General features: G+C 59.7%; 1 protein-coding gene across 3 annotated transcripts; it reads right to left on the reverse strand.

Moving 5' to 3' along the window:
* Window positions 1-599: 599 nt before the first annotated feature.
* On the reverse strand, window positions 600-14,406 carry RHOT2 (ras homolog family member T2). Of its 3 annotated transcripts, none has more exons than XM_075018312.1 (19): window positions 14,294-14,406; window positions 13,720-13,778; window positions 12,445-12,526; window positions 12,277-12,320; window positions 10,918-10,971; window positions 10,433-10,485; window positions 9,771-9,879; window positions 9,206-9,307; window positions 8,653-8,751; window positions 8,091-8,199; window positions 7,687-7,807; window positions 6,732-6,816; window positions 5,465-5,610; window positions 5,276-5,376; window positions 5,073-5,203; window positions 4,531-4,611; window positions 4,201-4,323; window positions 3,893-4,095; window positions 600-2,504 (listed from the first exon to the last, which is right to left on the reverse strand). In XM_075018312.1, the coding sequence occupies exons 1-19, from the start codon at window positions 14,328-14,330 to the stop codon at window positions 2,387-2,389; spliced, it is 1,857 nt and encodes a 618-aa protein (XP_074874413.1). In that variant the 5' UTR covers window positions 14,331-14,406; the 3' UTR covers window positions 600-2,386. The 3 variants fall into 3 exon arrangements, with proteins under 3 accessions (XP_074874413.1, XP_074874415.1, XP_074874414.1); XM_075018314.1 differs by having other exon boundaries at window positions 12,445-12,544; window positions 14,294-14,404; XM_075018313.1 differs by having other exon boundaries at window positions 13,720-13,773; window positions 14,294-14,363.
* Window positions 14,407-14,477: the final 71 nt, after the last annotated feature.

Here is a 14,477-nt window from a genome sequence, read left to right on the forward strand (position 1 = left end):
AGAGGCCCTGGAGAGGTGCTGGGAAAAGCCTTTTCCCCAGCTGCGCCTGCGTTCCCAGTGCCCAGCGCCCGCGGCTGAACCTGCAGAGACAGAAATAGCCGAGGGAAAAGCTGCCATGGGTAAACAGGAGCAGGCAGGGGAGGCGGCACAGCCCCGGGAGCTGCAGGCGTACAGCAGGGGGAAGGCAGCTGCAGGGAAGCGGGGACCCCCTAGCCCCACATGGGGATGGGTACACAGAGCCACAGCTCCCCAGGGGCACAGAGGCAGCCAAATCTTCCACTTCCAACTGCCTGCGAGATCCTGCCAGAGCGACACAGGGAGCCACCACCTCCTTCCCTGCCTCTCCCCGCTGGCTGGCACTTGTTGCAGAGGCATCCATGTCCCCTAGCACCAAGGATCCCTGGGCCAGTCCTGAGCCTTGGCCCCCAGGACCAGGCTTCAGCTCCTGTCCAAAATCCCTGTAACTGCCCACAAACGGGATGGGCAGCCCGGGCCCTTGGGTTCTCCTCGCTCACAACGCAGCCAAGGGAGGCCCCAGGCTTTGTGCAGCCCCGGCAGGGGCAAGGGGTCCCGCTCCCCAGGAGACGCAGGAGACGGTGTGCAAGCAGAAGGTGTGTAAAAATTTATTTTGATGTAGAGAACAAACCTCCTAAAACGGTATGGCTTTACCAGACATGGACTGGTGCCGGGAGTGGGGTCAGACCACCAGACACGGGCCTGGCTAGCAGAGCCACGCGTGGTGGGCTTGGGCACGGAGAAGGGATACAGGAACACCAGAGATGTGGCCTTGGCAGTGCCATGAACCACGGGCCAGCAGCGGGTGCCTGACTGGCAGAGCGGCTCCAGCACAGGCAGGGACCCCCTCATCCGGCCAGCGCTGGGGACCAGGCACCGGCAGGATAGAGGCACCACCCTGGGACTGCCCCCATAAGATGCTGACTGCTGCCCAGCAACTTCTCAACCCCCTCACTGGCTCCAGGCCACAATAAAAAGTTTAAATAGACAAAACATAGAGAAAAGCAGCTCCAGCTGTTACCTCAGTGCTGCCCCACCAGCTGCCTGCAAAGAAACCTACCCTGAGTGTGCTCAAAAAGCCTAAGAGCTACTGTTACTGAGCCAGGACCTGACCCGGGCTCCCCCCTGGAAGGATGGGAGCCCAGGGATGGGTGTGAGCTGTGTAGGGGCCAGCACAGGCTGGCCTTACTCTTTGGGACTCGGAGACAGGGACATGGTGGGACTCTGGCCCCAGATTTGCGCTGAGCTGAACTCACAGCAGCTGCCTGGCAGCTAATGCCGGCTCGGGGCAGGGGACAGGGGAGGAAAGAGCTTCCAGTCGTACCAGGAGATGCAACACCCAGAGCCTCGCACTCTGGGACAGCCTCAGTGCGGCCAGGGCGCTGTGGAGGGGACAGCAGGACAAGGGGCATATGCCGGCGTGTGGCACAGCGTGGCACCAGCTCAGGGATGGCACTGCCAGGAAAGGACTGCAGCCTGACACCCTCACAGCCCTCCCCAGCTTACCAGGGCTCCTGGGGCCCTGAGAATACTGGCGGCCGTGAATACTGGTGACGCAGGGAGGGGACAGGCCACGCAGCCAGGCAGGGGAGGAGGGCAGATGGGCCGAGAGACTAGCACACTGCAGGACTCCGAGTATTTTTGTGCAGAAACAAGAAAGAGAAGGAGCCTGGGACAAGACCCTGGTATCACTCCCTCCCCTTGCAGCCCGGGGCTGGGGGCTGCAGCCACAGTGTCCCAGCAGGAGGGGCCAGGAGTGACTCCAAAAACACAGGGGCTTTGGGGGGGGTCTAAGCACCTGGCCCTCCACGGCTGCCTTTCCCAGCTCTAGCTGAGGGAAACAGGGACAGGGGATGGAGGTGTGCCCCAGGGGGGTGAAGCCACGAGCCCATTCGACAGCTCTGCTGCTGCTGGAGGCACGAGGGGCTGCGGGAGTGCTGCCCCCCAGAATTGAGGGCACCAGCACAGCCCTCCGGGGAAGGGATGTGCCCGGCCCAACAGATACTGAAACACTCAATGTTTGAGCTTAAAAACAAACGTTAAAAAAATTTAACAGAATAAAAGATGAGGGTGATCCTCCAGCTGCCGGTGAGGTGGAGCCCCCAGGCAGAGCTGCCTGGCCCCTGCTGCCACGGCTGGGCAGGAGCCATGTGGGTGAGGAGGCTGCAGAGGCCGGCAGGGTTAGGCTGGCCAGTGCCGGGGGATCTATCCTGCTGGTGCTGGGAAGTCCGGTTTCACTGGTCCTGCAATCCAGGCTGGGGGAAAAGGAGGATTTCCCACCAGGGACCAGCTTGAGGCAGGGCCCCTCACCGGGTCGTCATTTGGGACGGGGAGGCTGGTGTCACAGGGAGGACGGGGTGGAGAGCGACTCTCATTTGTTCTTGGCTAGCACGCGGTACAGCGTGAACCCTACCAGAGCAGTCACCGTGGCCCCCAGAGCCACCCGGAGCCAGAAGGATGCGGCTCCCAGCTCCACGGCGTTCAAGTGGCTGCAAGGAAAGAGAGAAGAGGCCAGTGAGTGAGGTGGACAGAGACGGCTGTACAAACGTCAAGCTCCCCCACAGCCCAGAGCGCTTCCACCCCAAGCAGGGAGGTTGGGGTGTCCCTGGGGGGATGGACGGTGACCACAGCACAGCTCCAGGCTGGGGGATACAGCCCGGCTGAAGGTAGAGAGCCCCAAGAGGCTCCCCGGCCCTGCAAGCCAGAGCACCCACTGCCCAGCATCATCATCAAACCAAATGAAGGCTCCCTGCCCTGCTGGTGGGACGGATGTGGCTTTACCCTCCTATGGTATGGAAATAGCACACCAACACCTAAATAATTAGTACGAGCAAGGAGGTATGTATCTTCCTTTCTAGGTCAAGCTGCTTTTACAACTCCAAGTGCACTGAGACCCAGAAGTGGATGTGGGTGGAGACGCTGGCACAGCCAGGGACACCGACCTAAGGGCAGTAAGGGAAGGGGACTAGTGCTGCCCGAGCGTACACATTCACTTCCTAAACACACGCTGTCCTGCATCAACGTGCTCCTCTCCAAGGAAGAAAGACATATCCATTATTCATTCTCCACTAAATCAGGGGAGAACAGCCAATCCCTGGCCCTCCATTACGCTGTTATTTATTTATACCACATACCCTAAGATATATTAAGAATATTTAAATTTTAATACTGCAGAAGAGAAAAAAAAAAAGTGTCAGCTCTAAAAATAAAGTTGTTTATTGAAAAGAAGCTAGAGGGAAAACCACTCACTAGTAATCCCATCCTGTCTTCCAGCGCACCCACACGTTCTCCCCGGGAGAGCTCTGCCCCCAGCATTGCATCGACCCTCAGCTTTCAGCCCCCTTCGCCCCTCAAGCAGAGCGATGCCACATGCAGACATGTTCTCCTTCCCAGATGTCCCCTCACTGCCCATGACCAGCCTGGCTGCCTCCCTGTCCTGTTACCCAGCCCCTTTCAGGTGCTGTTCCTTCCCAAAGGGAGGCTGTGCGAACAGAGGTCTTGCTTCACTGACCTCTTTTTCAGTCTGATCCATCTCATCAGGAGAAAATAGCTGCCACCCCGCCTCTGCAGGCCTCGGCAAACTAGGCTGGCTACTCCCCTTCAGCATTTTTTTATCTTAGGCTTCAAAAATAAAAACTCCTGTGGCAAGATCTAATAAATCTGCCAGAGACACACACAAGGCAGAAGAGAGCCTCCACCCTCTCCAAGCAGGGGAAGAAGTGGCCTTTTTGTTTCAATTACTTGCATGAGCAGATGACACCAAGAGCTACAGAGAAACCAAACCAAAAGCAACGTGGCAGAGGCACAGTTCGGACACAGCCCCCCTCCCCAAGCTCTGCTCCCAGCCAAGAGCCCCCTCCGCGGGAAGGATACTAACGGGAAGGTGGCGGCGGTGGCCAGCTTGGTGTAGACGGTGGTGCTGGGCGGACCCTGGCTGTGGCAGGAGAAGAGGAAGGGCGGCGGGAGGCAGTGCTTGTAGCAGAACTCAGCAGGGGAGAGTCCAGGCTGCTGACTTGCTTCTGGCAGGTCTGTCTTGGAGGCCACGAAGACGCAGGGGATCTGGCTGTCCATGTAGTGTTGCTGCAGAGACAGGGAGAAGTCCCAGAGAGGAGTAAGCAACCAGCCGCCGGGAGATGCGGGGCTGGCACGCGAAGGCTGAAGTCCCATAGGGCCCCTGCCAGCTACCTTATAAATACTGGCACAGTAGCTGAAGGATCTGGGGTCACTCAGGTCATAGATGAAGCAGGCGACATCGCAGGCTGTGTCCGACGGCTTCACAAACTTCGTGTCGGCACTGACCTCATACAGCTGGGGCAGGAGGGGAAAGGATGCGTGGCACAGCACCGTCTCAAGGAGACTGGCTGTTTCTCACACCAGCACACAGACTGTGCCGGCGTGACTGGAGCCACAGCCCAGCCCAGGGTGACGGGATGGCACTGCAGCAATATGGGGGGACACAGCCCTGCCCTGCTGCGAGCCAGACACAGCAGCGATTCCCTCCTCTCCCTGACTTACTATAAGGTACTTTTCCTGGCCGTTGACCTGCACCGTGTTGATCACGTAGAGGGATGGCTCTCCTGGGTTCTCCCTCTGGGCCTGCCACCGAAAAAAACACTGTCTCAGACAGCAGGGAGCGAGAGCAGTGCTTGGGGGAGGGAGAGCATTTCACACTGCCCCGAGCGCCTGTGGTGTAACAGCCACCTGAAGGCCAGCTGGTGCCTGCCACGAAATGCGGGGCTGTTCATAAGAAGCAGGGAAAGCCAGCATCACCTCAGGGAGATACAGCTGCCCAGGAAAGGCATAGACCCTCCAGATCCTCGGGACAAGCTGAGGGAGTGGGCATGCTGCCTTAGGCAAAATTAAGGATGCAAGTGCCACAGCAACCGGCACCACTGGCATGGAGTGGGGTGTGAAGCCCTTTGCTGGGACGCTGGGGCCTGGCCATGGGCAGGGAGGTGCCATCACGCGGCAGATCACTCAACAGCCTCACGGCTCTGCCTCCTGCTCCGCCAGGACACCCTGCCGCAGCGTGGCCGGAGAGGGGAGCAGCGACTCACCGCGAGGCTCCTGCCGAGGAAGGCCTGCAGGAAGGCAGACTTGCCTGCACCCCTGGCTCCCAGCACCTTGCAGAGGAAGACGTTTCTCTGGGTCTGGCCTTTCTCCAGGTCAATCCTCTTCTCCCGGGTCACTGGCAGGAGAGAGGCTGGGTGAGTGAGAGGAGGGACCTGAGCCGTGACAGGAGGGGAGGGCATGGCCGTACCCGTGAGGGCTTGTGTCTGGGAGTCCTGCTCCGAGAGAATGGGGTAGCCCAGGTAGCCCAGGCACTCCAGGCAGTGCCGCACATCCAGGTAAGCCACAAGCCTGAAGAGACAGAGTGCACCGGGAAGCCAAAAAGGTCAGCAAGGGCTAAGCGATGTGACTACAGGCGAGGGAGAGGGACTGAGCTTACGTCCACTGGCAGAGGAATCCATGCAGGGAAAGCAGGCCTTTATCAGTGGTGCATACCGTGTTGTAGAGCTCGGGGCCCCAGGGCACACAGGGGAAGACACTGAAGAAGTTCTGCAGCTCTATGGGTGACAGGGCTCCATCCTGGTCCTGCCGAAACAAAGGGGAGTCAGCAGGTGAGGCAGGACACAGCCCGTGATGCAGCAGTAGCTCTCTGCAGTCATACCAAGGATCGGGGTCCAGAGAGGGTCCCCGGCACACAAGCCACCCTGCTCGCTGCTGCAGAACGTCACAGGGATGCTTTCAATGGCAGAAATCAATTGCGAGCAAGCCCAGAGCTGCATGAGTGTGCAGAGAGCCTGTGCCCCAGGGACTCCCATCACTGCACAAGAGACCAGCCAATCCTGCTCTACAATTGCAGTTGGAACCAGTGCCAGCCCTGCTACCGGGCAGGTCCTGTCCACACTCACCCTGCAGCCCTGAGCTTCCCTGGGGCCAGCCACCCCGCACCAGCCTGCATCGATCCAGCCTGGCCTTCCACACTGCAGGGTAACTAACCCAAGGTCTGTGTGTGGCTGCCGGGCTACTGGCCGCCAGCTAGCAACATGCCAAGTCAGCATCTTCATGCTGGTGTGCCACAGGGCCATGACACAAAGGATCTGCCAGCATCTGGGCACACAGGGATGGGCATCAACTCTGTGCTGCAATTCCCTGTGGCCACAGAGTTGCCGTATCCCAGGTGCACACCAACATCTGAATAACTAGTCCAAGCAGGTGCATGCTGATCCAATACATTCCCTTCTCCCACTCTCCAAAGAACCAGAGTATGGCACTAATCAGTTGCTTTCTCTCCCTCTCTCCAGCCTGGCACCCCCTCCACAGGGCTGGCAGCCGTGCGGATGCTTGTGCTTGGTCATGGCTGCAGGCCAGCAGCTGTGCCTGCTTTCCCTGCCATCCTGCGTGCTGCAGCCAGGCACTACGAGGGGCTACGCTGGTTTGATGTTAACTCAGACCCATCCCCTGAAGGCACAAACTTATGGGCTGCCCTTTGGTCAAGGGTAGTGACCACAACCCCATGCCCTCGACACCCTGCTACCATCAGACCACGTACAGCTCGCTGTGACCACCTGCTGCTCCCAAAGCCTCAGCAAGAAGCTGCAAAAGGAGCGCTCCCTGGAACAGAGGGGCGGACAGGAGAGCAGCTACGCCCAAGCATGCAGCCCTAGCAGAAAGTGTCCCCTCTCCAGGCAGCTCCACCGCACACTGCCTACCTTGTCATGCTTCTCAAACAGCCGCTGCAGGAACTGGTAGCCCAAGTGGTTGAGCTCTGTGGAGCAGCCAGGGGGAAGGCGGAACCTGTTGGAAGAGACCCAAGTGAGCCTCCTGAAGCCCCGAACAAAGGGCAGTGTGTGAGTGGGTCTTTGGCCAACCCACATCTCGCCCAGAGGACAGAGCTCCCCACTCCCTCCCTGCTCAAGGCCAGCAGTTGTCTGCAGGCCTGGCTATTCCTTGACACAGCCCCCTTGTTTTGGGGAGAAGCCCTCAAGAATGCACAGTGGCCTCTCCTTGGTACATCCACACTGCCCAAGAAGCCAGAGAGATGATGTAGCCCTCGCTCTGTCTCGTGCCCAGGGCCTCAGTAGGGCACAGCACTACCCCCGGGGTGCTTTCCACCAGCACGGGTCCTGTCGCCTCCCCATGCAGCCTTCTTGCTGCCTGGGGAGAGGACGAGGCAGCTCACAAGCCAAACCCTTTCATTACTGCCAGATCACCACCTCCAGGGTGGCAGGGAGGAGAGAAGAGACAGCAGCTGCAGAATCAGCCGGGAGGGCTATGCTGACAGCTCGTTGCTCCCAACAGAGTCATTCTGCCTCAGCTCAGGCAGAGACAGAACAGCCTTCAAAAACCCCTTGCTGATGTCAAGGGAAGTCAGGGACAGTCCTTCATTCCCCACCTCTTTGCCCGCCTACATCAGAGCCAACAGCACAGACAGCAGCTCCAAGGCCCATTGTATTCGTCGCCAACCCCACGTGTTAGCTTCTGCCCACAGGGGAAGATGAGGAGCATGAACCTGACCATGAGCTAAGGGTGAGGATTCAGCCTCAGCTGAGGAATGCAGTAGACCCCAGGGTGCAGAAAGGAGCCAGCAAAGGTGCTGGGGAGCCCAAGCTGCACACCACAGGGATATCACACCTTGCCCGCCCCACTCCATGGCAGGATACGCACTGTGGGTAGAGATAGTCATCTGTCAGTGCCAGCTCATCATCGTAGCCAAAACGGCGAAGGATGGTCCAGGTGGTCTCGTGCCGGCCCCTCTGGATGAAGAGTGTGTTGAGGAAAAGGAAGCCTGCAGGAGAGATCAGGCGGCTCAGACACAGTGGGGCCAACCAAGCACTCAGCCTCAGGGATCCACTGCTCAGGACCACGCTTTCCCTGGGAAAACAGGCTGCTTGGACAGGGAGCTCTAGTAGCCACAGCAGGCTCAGGCTTGCTTTGACAAGAGGGACTAATTAGGCTTGGAATGAGAGCCGAGAGGCTCTGCCCAAAGACAGGGCCCCTCACAATGTGCTGAAGGAGATGGGTCCCTCCATCCCTTGCTGGGAAGGAGCATGGAGCCCTTGTGCCATTACCATTCAATGTCAAGCCGTTGTCCTGCACCCCGTCTGTGGTGTTCTTCCACACAACCATCTTTACGTCCTCTAGGGCTTGGGGAGCCAGTGGGTTTCCAAAGCAGGACTTCTACCTCCCAGAAGAAAGAATGTCATTGTCAGCAAAGCATATAGACAGCGCAACTCTCTGTCTCTGCCAGCATCCCTCTCCCCTGGCAAGGAGACAGCGTTTCTAGGAGAGAAAATCCACCCAGCTCAGGGATTACTTCCTTAGACCCTGACCAAACTCCTGTTCCTCAGCATCCCAATGAAGTATGACTCTCAACATCTCCAGAGCCTCCTCCTCTTCCTACAGCAGAGCAAACTCGGCCCAAGCTTAGTGAAAATGGAAGACCTGTGGATCCCCACATGCTCAGAGATGCACTCTGTGGTGCTTCAGCTGTGCAACAGCAGATGTACTGAATGCAAACAGGACAGCTGTGCCAGGACAGGGCAGCCTTTCTGCCTGGTATTGGAAGGAAAAGGGACCCCAGGGGCTTTCCACAAGGGACTGGGGAATACTTAGCTCCGCAGCCAGCCCTACCTGGAAGTAGTTGAGTTCATCATCGCTAAGGATCTGGTTGTTATCTTGGTCCGAGAGGTTGAAAATCCGGGTCAACGCTCGTGCACACGCAGGTTTCAGCTGCAAGGGACCAACCACGGTGACAAAAACAGGGCATCACCTTCAGCCTGGCTCTTCCTCCTGCCTCCTGAAACCCCATGCGCAGAGGGGTTCCCTTCCTGCACTGGCTGGGAACACAGTCCAGCTAGGCCAGTACCACAGCCACCTTGGAGGTGGGAGTCAGAAGCAGGACAGCCCACAGAGAAGTTTTCTCCTGGACCCTTCCCACCATGGCTAACACATGGTCTGGAGCATGAGGGCTTCTGCCCCAACGTGCCCCCAGTCCTTGCAGATCTCTCTGGCCTGGATATGCTCGCTGGCTGCTCTGAGCACAGGAGATGGGTGCTTTCGCCTTGTTCTGGCTGCATCGGCCCAAACTCTCCACCCTCCTACCCAGGGGCAAAAGCACAGCAAGAGACCAGAGCGCTGTGAGGGGAAGGAGACTCCTCCAGGGGCTGTGAGCAGTGCTTCCTACCTGCTTCTCCTCTGGGTCGTAGAGGGGAGCGGTGGGGTGCAGCACTGCTTTCTGGGCATAGTAGAAGAGCTCAGAGATGTTCTTGAGGTTCTTGGCAGAGCACTAGGGATTCAAAGGAAGAGACAGCCCTGTGAGTGGGGACACGCAATGGTCTTGTGACAAGGGGCAGAAGGAAGATGATATGAGCTCCCTGAGTCAGACAAGTTGCTCATCAAAGCACAGAGCAATGTCTGTCCACCATTAGGAAAAAACAAAACGGAAATCTGCTCATGCTCTGGCTTTGCTGTGCCTGTTCCACAGCCCCAGACCCAACAAGGGCTGCAGGTAGCTCCAAGACCAGTTACAGCTAGAGAGCCAGAGTGGGCAGACACTGAAACCCACTCCCTGCAAGGAAGGCAAAGGACAGAAAGCCTAAAGCACAGGCCTTCAAGACCCAGACAGGGGTTCTTCTGCAGAGTGCCATTAGCAGGGCAGCTCTCCACAAGCACAAAGGCTCCCTGGCTTACACCAGACAAGTGCTCCTACCCCTCAGGAAGGCTTTGCAGAAACCCTCCAGTCCCCTCACCTCCACACAGGTCTCGATCTCTGAGAACTGGTTCATGATGGGCAGGATGACATCCATGGAGCTCCCCACCTGCAGGTCAGACTTGTTTCCCACTAAAATAATGGGGATCCTGGGGAAGAAAGACAGTGTCAGAGAGCACGAGTGAAGCCACCCCTCTCTCGATCTCAGCGCTGCCCCAGCCACACATACTCCAAGGTAGCAGGCTGAGGAGCCTCCCCACCCTCCTCCACAAGGTCCACAGCAGCTTTCCTGCCTCCCACGGCTGGGAGCATCCATCTGGAGAAACAGACTGCCTGATCCCGCTTACGCTTTCACCCAGCAACAGTACGTTCACAAGCCTTTAATCCAGCACAGCAGCCTTCTGCCTAAGTGATGCACACAAAGATTATGGCTTCTGTACTCCCGTATTCCCTGGGCAGCTTCCTCTCCCTGCCTGGCTGAGAAGTGTACAAGGGAGGAACAAACCCTCTCCCATGGCCCTCTGCCTTGGCTAGATCTGCAAGGGAGAAAAGTCCCCATGTTCTTCTGCTACAAGTGGTCTAGGCACAAGCCACAAAGTTGGTTTGACCTCAGTAACCTCAGGAGGAGGCAGGGGTGGTGGGCACCCTGTGCCCTCCTAAATCCCCCAATTCTGCATCCACAGACCACGCCGCACACGGTACCTGGAGCCCTTTTCAACTCCCCCGTTCACCATGGGGATCCACTTTGTGCGAATCTGAAAGGCGAGCACAGGAAAAGGCCTGTCAGCGCAGCCTGGGGAGGGAGAGGCAGCTCCCAGCACAGCTCCCAGCGCAGGCGCCGCAGCAGTCAGCAGGGCCCTGCAGCCATCTGCTCCCCGGCATTCCCCCGCACCAGCAGGCAGAGCAGACCCAGGGATGCTGGATGCCAGCAGAAAGATGTGACAAGCCTGCTGCCCCCCAGCACGTGACGACAACAGCCGACGTGGCAGCAAGCTTGGACTGCGCTCAGCCTGCCTCTGCTTGCAGGGGTCTGGAACCCCAAATCCTCTGCAGGGTTGGGGGGCATCAGTACTCGCCCACACCAAAAAACCCAGGCAGCCAGTTAGGACCCAGCGCTGGGAACCTCTTCCCCTCTGGTGCTGCTGCCGGAGCGGAGCTGCTCAGGGCTACAGTGGGGGACCCATTACCTTCTCGATCGTGGCCTCCTTGGTGACATCGTAAACCACGCAGACCACGTTAGCCTGCAAGAGAGAAGCGGCAGAGTTTGGTGAGTGAGGGTCCCTGTGGTGCACCCACCGCAGCGGGGAGGCAGTCTGAGCCTGAGGCACAGCCCTGCCACAGCCATCAGGCCGGCCCCGCGGCCAGGCAGCTCCAGCCCCACGTGCCGCTGTCATGCTTGCACTGAAACCCGGCAGTAGCGGCTGAGCGCGCGTGAGCGTGCACACGTACACACAGCCCTCCAACAGCAACGACTCGCCTGCTGTCAACACGAGCTCTACAACGGGCTGCTTGAAGCAAAGACTAGCTCCTCTGCTTCCGGAGCTGCCACGAGCACATCTGCCTCCACGCCTGACACCCCGGTTCGCCGCTCCCACACCTCACTGTCCCCCTCGCGATGGCTCTGCCCGTGCCCTGTGCTGGGCCGGCGGCCGCTGCCCTCCTCCCCTCCCTGACCCCGTGCAGACAGCGCTGACACCAATGCTTTATTTGAAGCAGACAGGAGGGATCACTGGCCCTTTCAGGAGAGAGTTTAGTGCTAATCCCGACGACACACAAGGGTTTAGGCAGGATTTCCCGGAGCCATTTTAAGCTTCTGTATACTCTTACTGTCTGGGTGGAGGGAGCAGGACCCCCGTGCCCACCAGCCCACCTCCTTGGCCCTTAGCCACCGAGGTGGAGAGATTAAATAGCTTTGCTCCCATGAGATGCACAGAGGAGAGACAGTTTTATTATCCACAATCAAGAGGTCCTCCTCTGCACAGACCCGAGGTTAATCCCACGGCAGAGAAGAGCAGCTGGGTCCACCACAGCCGGACGGCTGGATTATTCCTCCATAGCTGCTCTGAGGGATGTGGGAGCCCTCATCCCTCCCTGTCCAGCACTCCAGCTTCCAAACCAACTCCTCTGTGCCACTGCTTCATCAGGCAGCCACAGGGACCTAATGTAGGGAGCAGGGGGGTCTCGCCCAAGCTCAGCAACTGCTTCTCCCCTCTTCTGAGCTTGTTGGGAACATCCCGAGGCTAAGAGCACATCATCTGCTCAGCAGCCTCCTCCACCTCCTGGTGGGCAGCAAGCTGCCCCCCACCGCTCTCCTTCTGGAGGCTCCCCGGAGGACCAGGACAAGCCACATACAACAGCTTACAAGACAGAGAAGGATTAAACAAACCTCTAAACAAACCGATAGCACTAATCCACAGATAACCAATTGCCTGCACATCTCCAGGCAGCTAATGGGGAGTGCAAGAAGCCACACGTCACTCACTGGCTGCAGGGCTACAGGCACCATAGCCTCCTGCCCCGCAACACCCCCGTCCAGCCCCACTCACCTTAGCGATCTCCTCCTGCAGCTCATCCTCCGTCTGCTCTGACTCTGGATGGAGAAGAGAGCTGTCACCAACCGTCCCCAGCAGCGAGGACCCCTTCCCGTTCCCCTCAGCTAGGGAGAGAAGGGGAAAAACGAGGCCGGCAGGGAGCGAGGAGGGACAGGGCCCTACCTGAGTAGTCCACTATGTGTGTGGGGACCTTCTCAGGGGTGACATCAGCCGGGATCGTGATCTCCTCTGCTCGAGGAGGCACCTGCAAAGCCAGCAGACTCTGGTCCAGCCAGCCGTGCCAAACGCAACCGAGAGGATGGGTGACAAGGGACTTCAGATCCCAGCATGACCACTACCCGGCACCCTCCCCTGCCAGGGTGGGATGAGCTCCAGACCACAGATCGCTCTTGGCCCACTGGGCTGCAGCCGCTGCTGTGGCTCACTACAGTATATCCAGCGTCCCCGCGGTGAAACCTCCAACTGCCTCCCAGCCCCAAGCCCCTCCTCGAGACAGAGCTCTTGATGGCACCAAGTCCTGCCGGGGTAGCCATCTTTCAGACAAGTCAGCGCTGCCGCCCCTGCTACAGCTCTGGAGATAAGCCCTCATCACTCCCCCAGCTCTCTGGCCTGACCTCTTGGCAGCTGGGAGAAGCACTAAGCTGATTGTCCAGGCTTTGCTGTGAGAGCACGGGAAGGTGTGTGGAGCCGATCCTCCCCCAGGCGCCCAGAGCTGATGCTTCCCAGTGCAAACGTCACAGAGGGCACCATCTGCTCATGGGCAGCGGGAGAAGCCACCTAACAGCACAGGGTAAACATGCCCAGCCAGACCAATCCCATTTCCCTATCCAAACTATGATGGGACTGTGAGCCACTGAGATGGAGGCTCCAAAGGGCATGCGCAGGCAGGCTGGATGCTGCTCCTCACAGATAGCCCAGCTCAAAGCACCAAGCCCATCTCCAGATGGGCACAGAAGGGCAGGAAACTTGGCTCAACCCCTTCCAAGGGCTCTGTGCCAATACCACTGTAGCGAGGCCAGAGCTGGGGAGCAAACGGCCTTGCCGTGCGAGGCAAGGCTGGGCCCCACGGCCCCGCTATGCTGGTGGACACAGAGACCCCCAACTGCAGCACGCTGGCTGCGGCTGTGGGGAGCAGGGCCCTGGGAGGTACCTACGCCCCTTGCCAGGGCAGACAGGGCCCCAACTCAGGGACCAAAGCCCAAACTGGAAAAAAAACCATTTCAGCAGAAGTTCCACATGGTCCTCACAGGCTTAAAATCACACGAACCAGCCCCATGCCTGTCACCAGTCCCCAGGGAGCTGTGTGCACCTCCCAAACACCTCGCCTCTGGGGTGCCACTCGGGACAGAGCTGTCCCACAGATGCCTGGTCCCACAGATGCCTGGCCGGGCACTCAGCGAGGGGGCACAGGTGTGTCTTCGTCCCCCTCACACTCACCTCTTCAGGAAATTCCTCGCCCACCAGAGCCATGATCAGAGATGTCTTCCCCACCTGGGCTAGGAAAGTAAGGGAAGACGTTGGCACCGGCTCGGCAGAGCCTGAGCGGGCCGCGGGCAGTGGCCGGCCTCAATCACACCCGTGGAACCCGGGGCGGCTCGGTCCGAGGGTGAAGGGGATGTCGGTGTCCTTGCCCTGCGGGAGACCTCGGGGCGGAGGCCGGTAAAGCGGTACGGCGCTTCAGCCCGACTCGCCCGCGGCGAGGAGCCCGGGGCTGCTGGAGGGAGCCCACGGCAAGGGCCTCGCCCGCAGTAGCCGCCAGAAACGGGAGCCCGCGGGGCTGGCAACGGCGGCCGCAGGGCACTGCCACCGTCCACAGCGGGCGACACGTCTCCCGCGCCGCCAGCTCCCGCGCCGCCAGCTCCCCCCCCACCCCGGGGACCGGGACCACGGGCAGGCCCGGCCGTTCCCCCCGGCCTCCCCCGCAGGTGAAGCCCTCCCGGTGCCCGGTGGCACCCTACGGGTCCCGGGCCGCCCGGAGGGGCACAGGAACCCACCCCCCCGCCCGCCTTACCCTCCCCCAGCAGGAGGATGCGCACGTCCCGCTTCATGGCGGCGCCGCCGCCGCTGCTCCCGGGGCCGCCGCCGCCGTTCCCCCCCCCCACTTCCGGCCACACCAGCGAGCGGCGGCGCAGAGCGGCGCGGGGAGAATAGCGCCCCCTGCCGAGCGGGGGCGACGCGCAGCACTCCCAGACCTC

The sequence above is a fragment of the Buteo buteo genome, chromosome 29, assembly GCF_964188355.1.
Source record: "Buteo buteo chromosome 29, bButBut1.hap1.1, whole genome shotgun sequence".
Taxonomy (NCBI): domain Eukaryota; kingdom Metazoa; phylum Chordata; class Aves; order Accipitriformes; family Accipitridae; genus Buteo; species Buteo buteo.

What these genes read in the sequence shown, in the direction of transcription:
- RHOT2 (XM_075018314.1), bottom strand. Translation starts at nt 14,330, where the DNA reads ATGAAGCGGGACGTGCGCATCCTCCTGCTGGGGGAGG. An exon ending in CCAGACACAAGCCCTCACGG is followed by an intron (nt 5,204 to 5,275) that starts GTACGGCCATGC and finishes CTCTCCTGCCAG; the next exon opens with TGACCCGGGAGAAGAGGATT. An exon ending in GCCACCGCCGCCACCTTCCC is followed by an intron (nt 2,505 to 3,892) that starts GTTAGTATCCTT and finishes CTTTCCTTGCAG; the next exon opens with CCACTTGAACGCCGTGGAGC.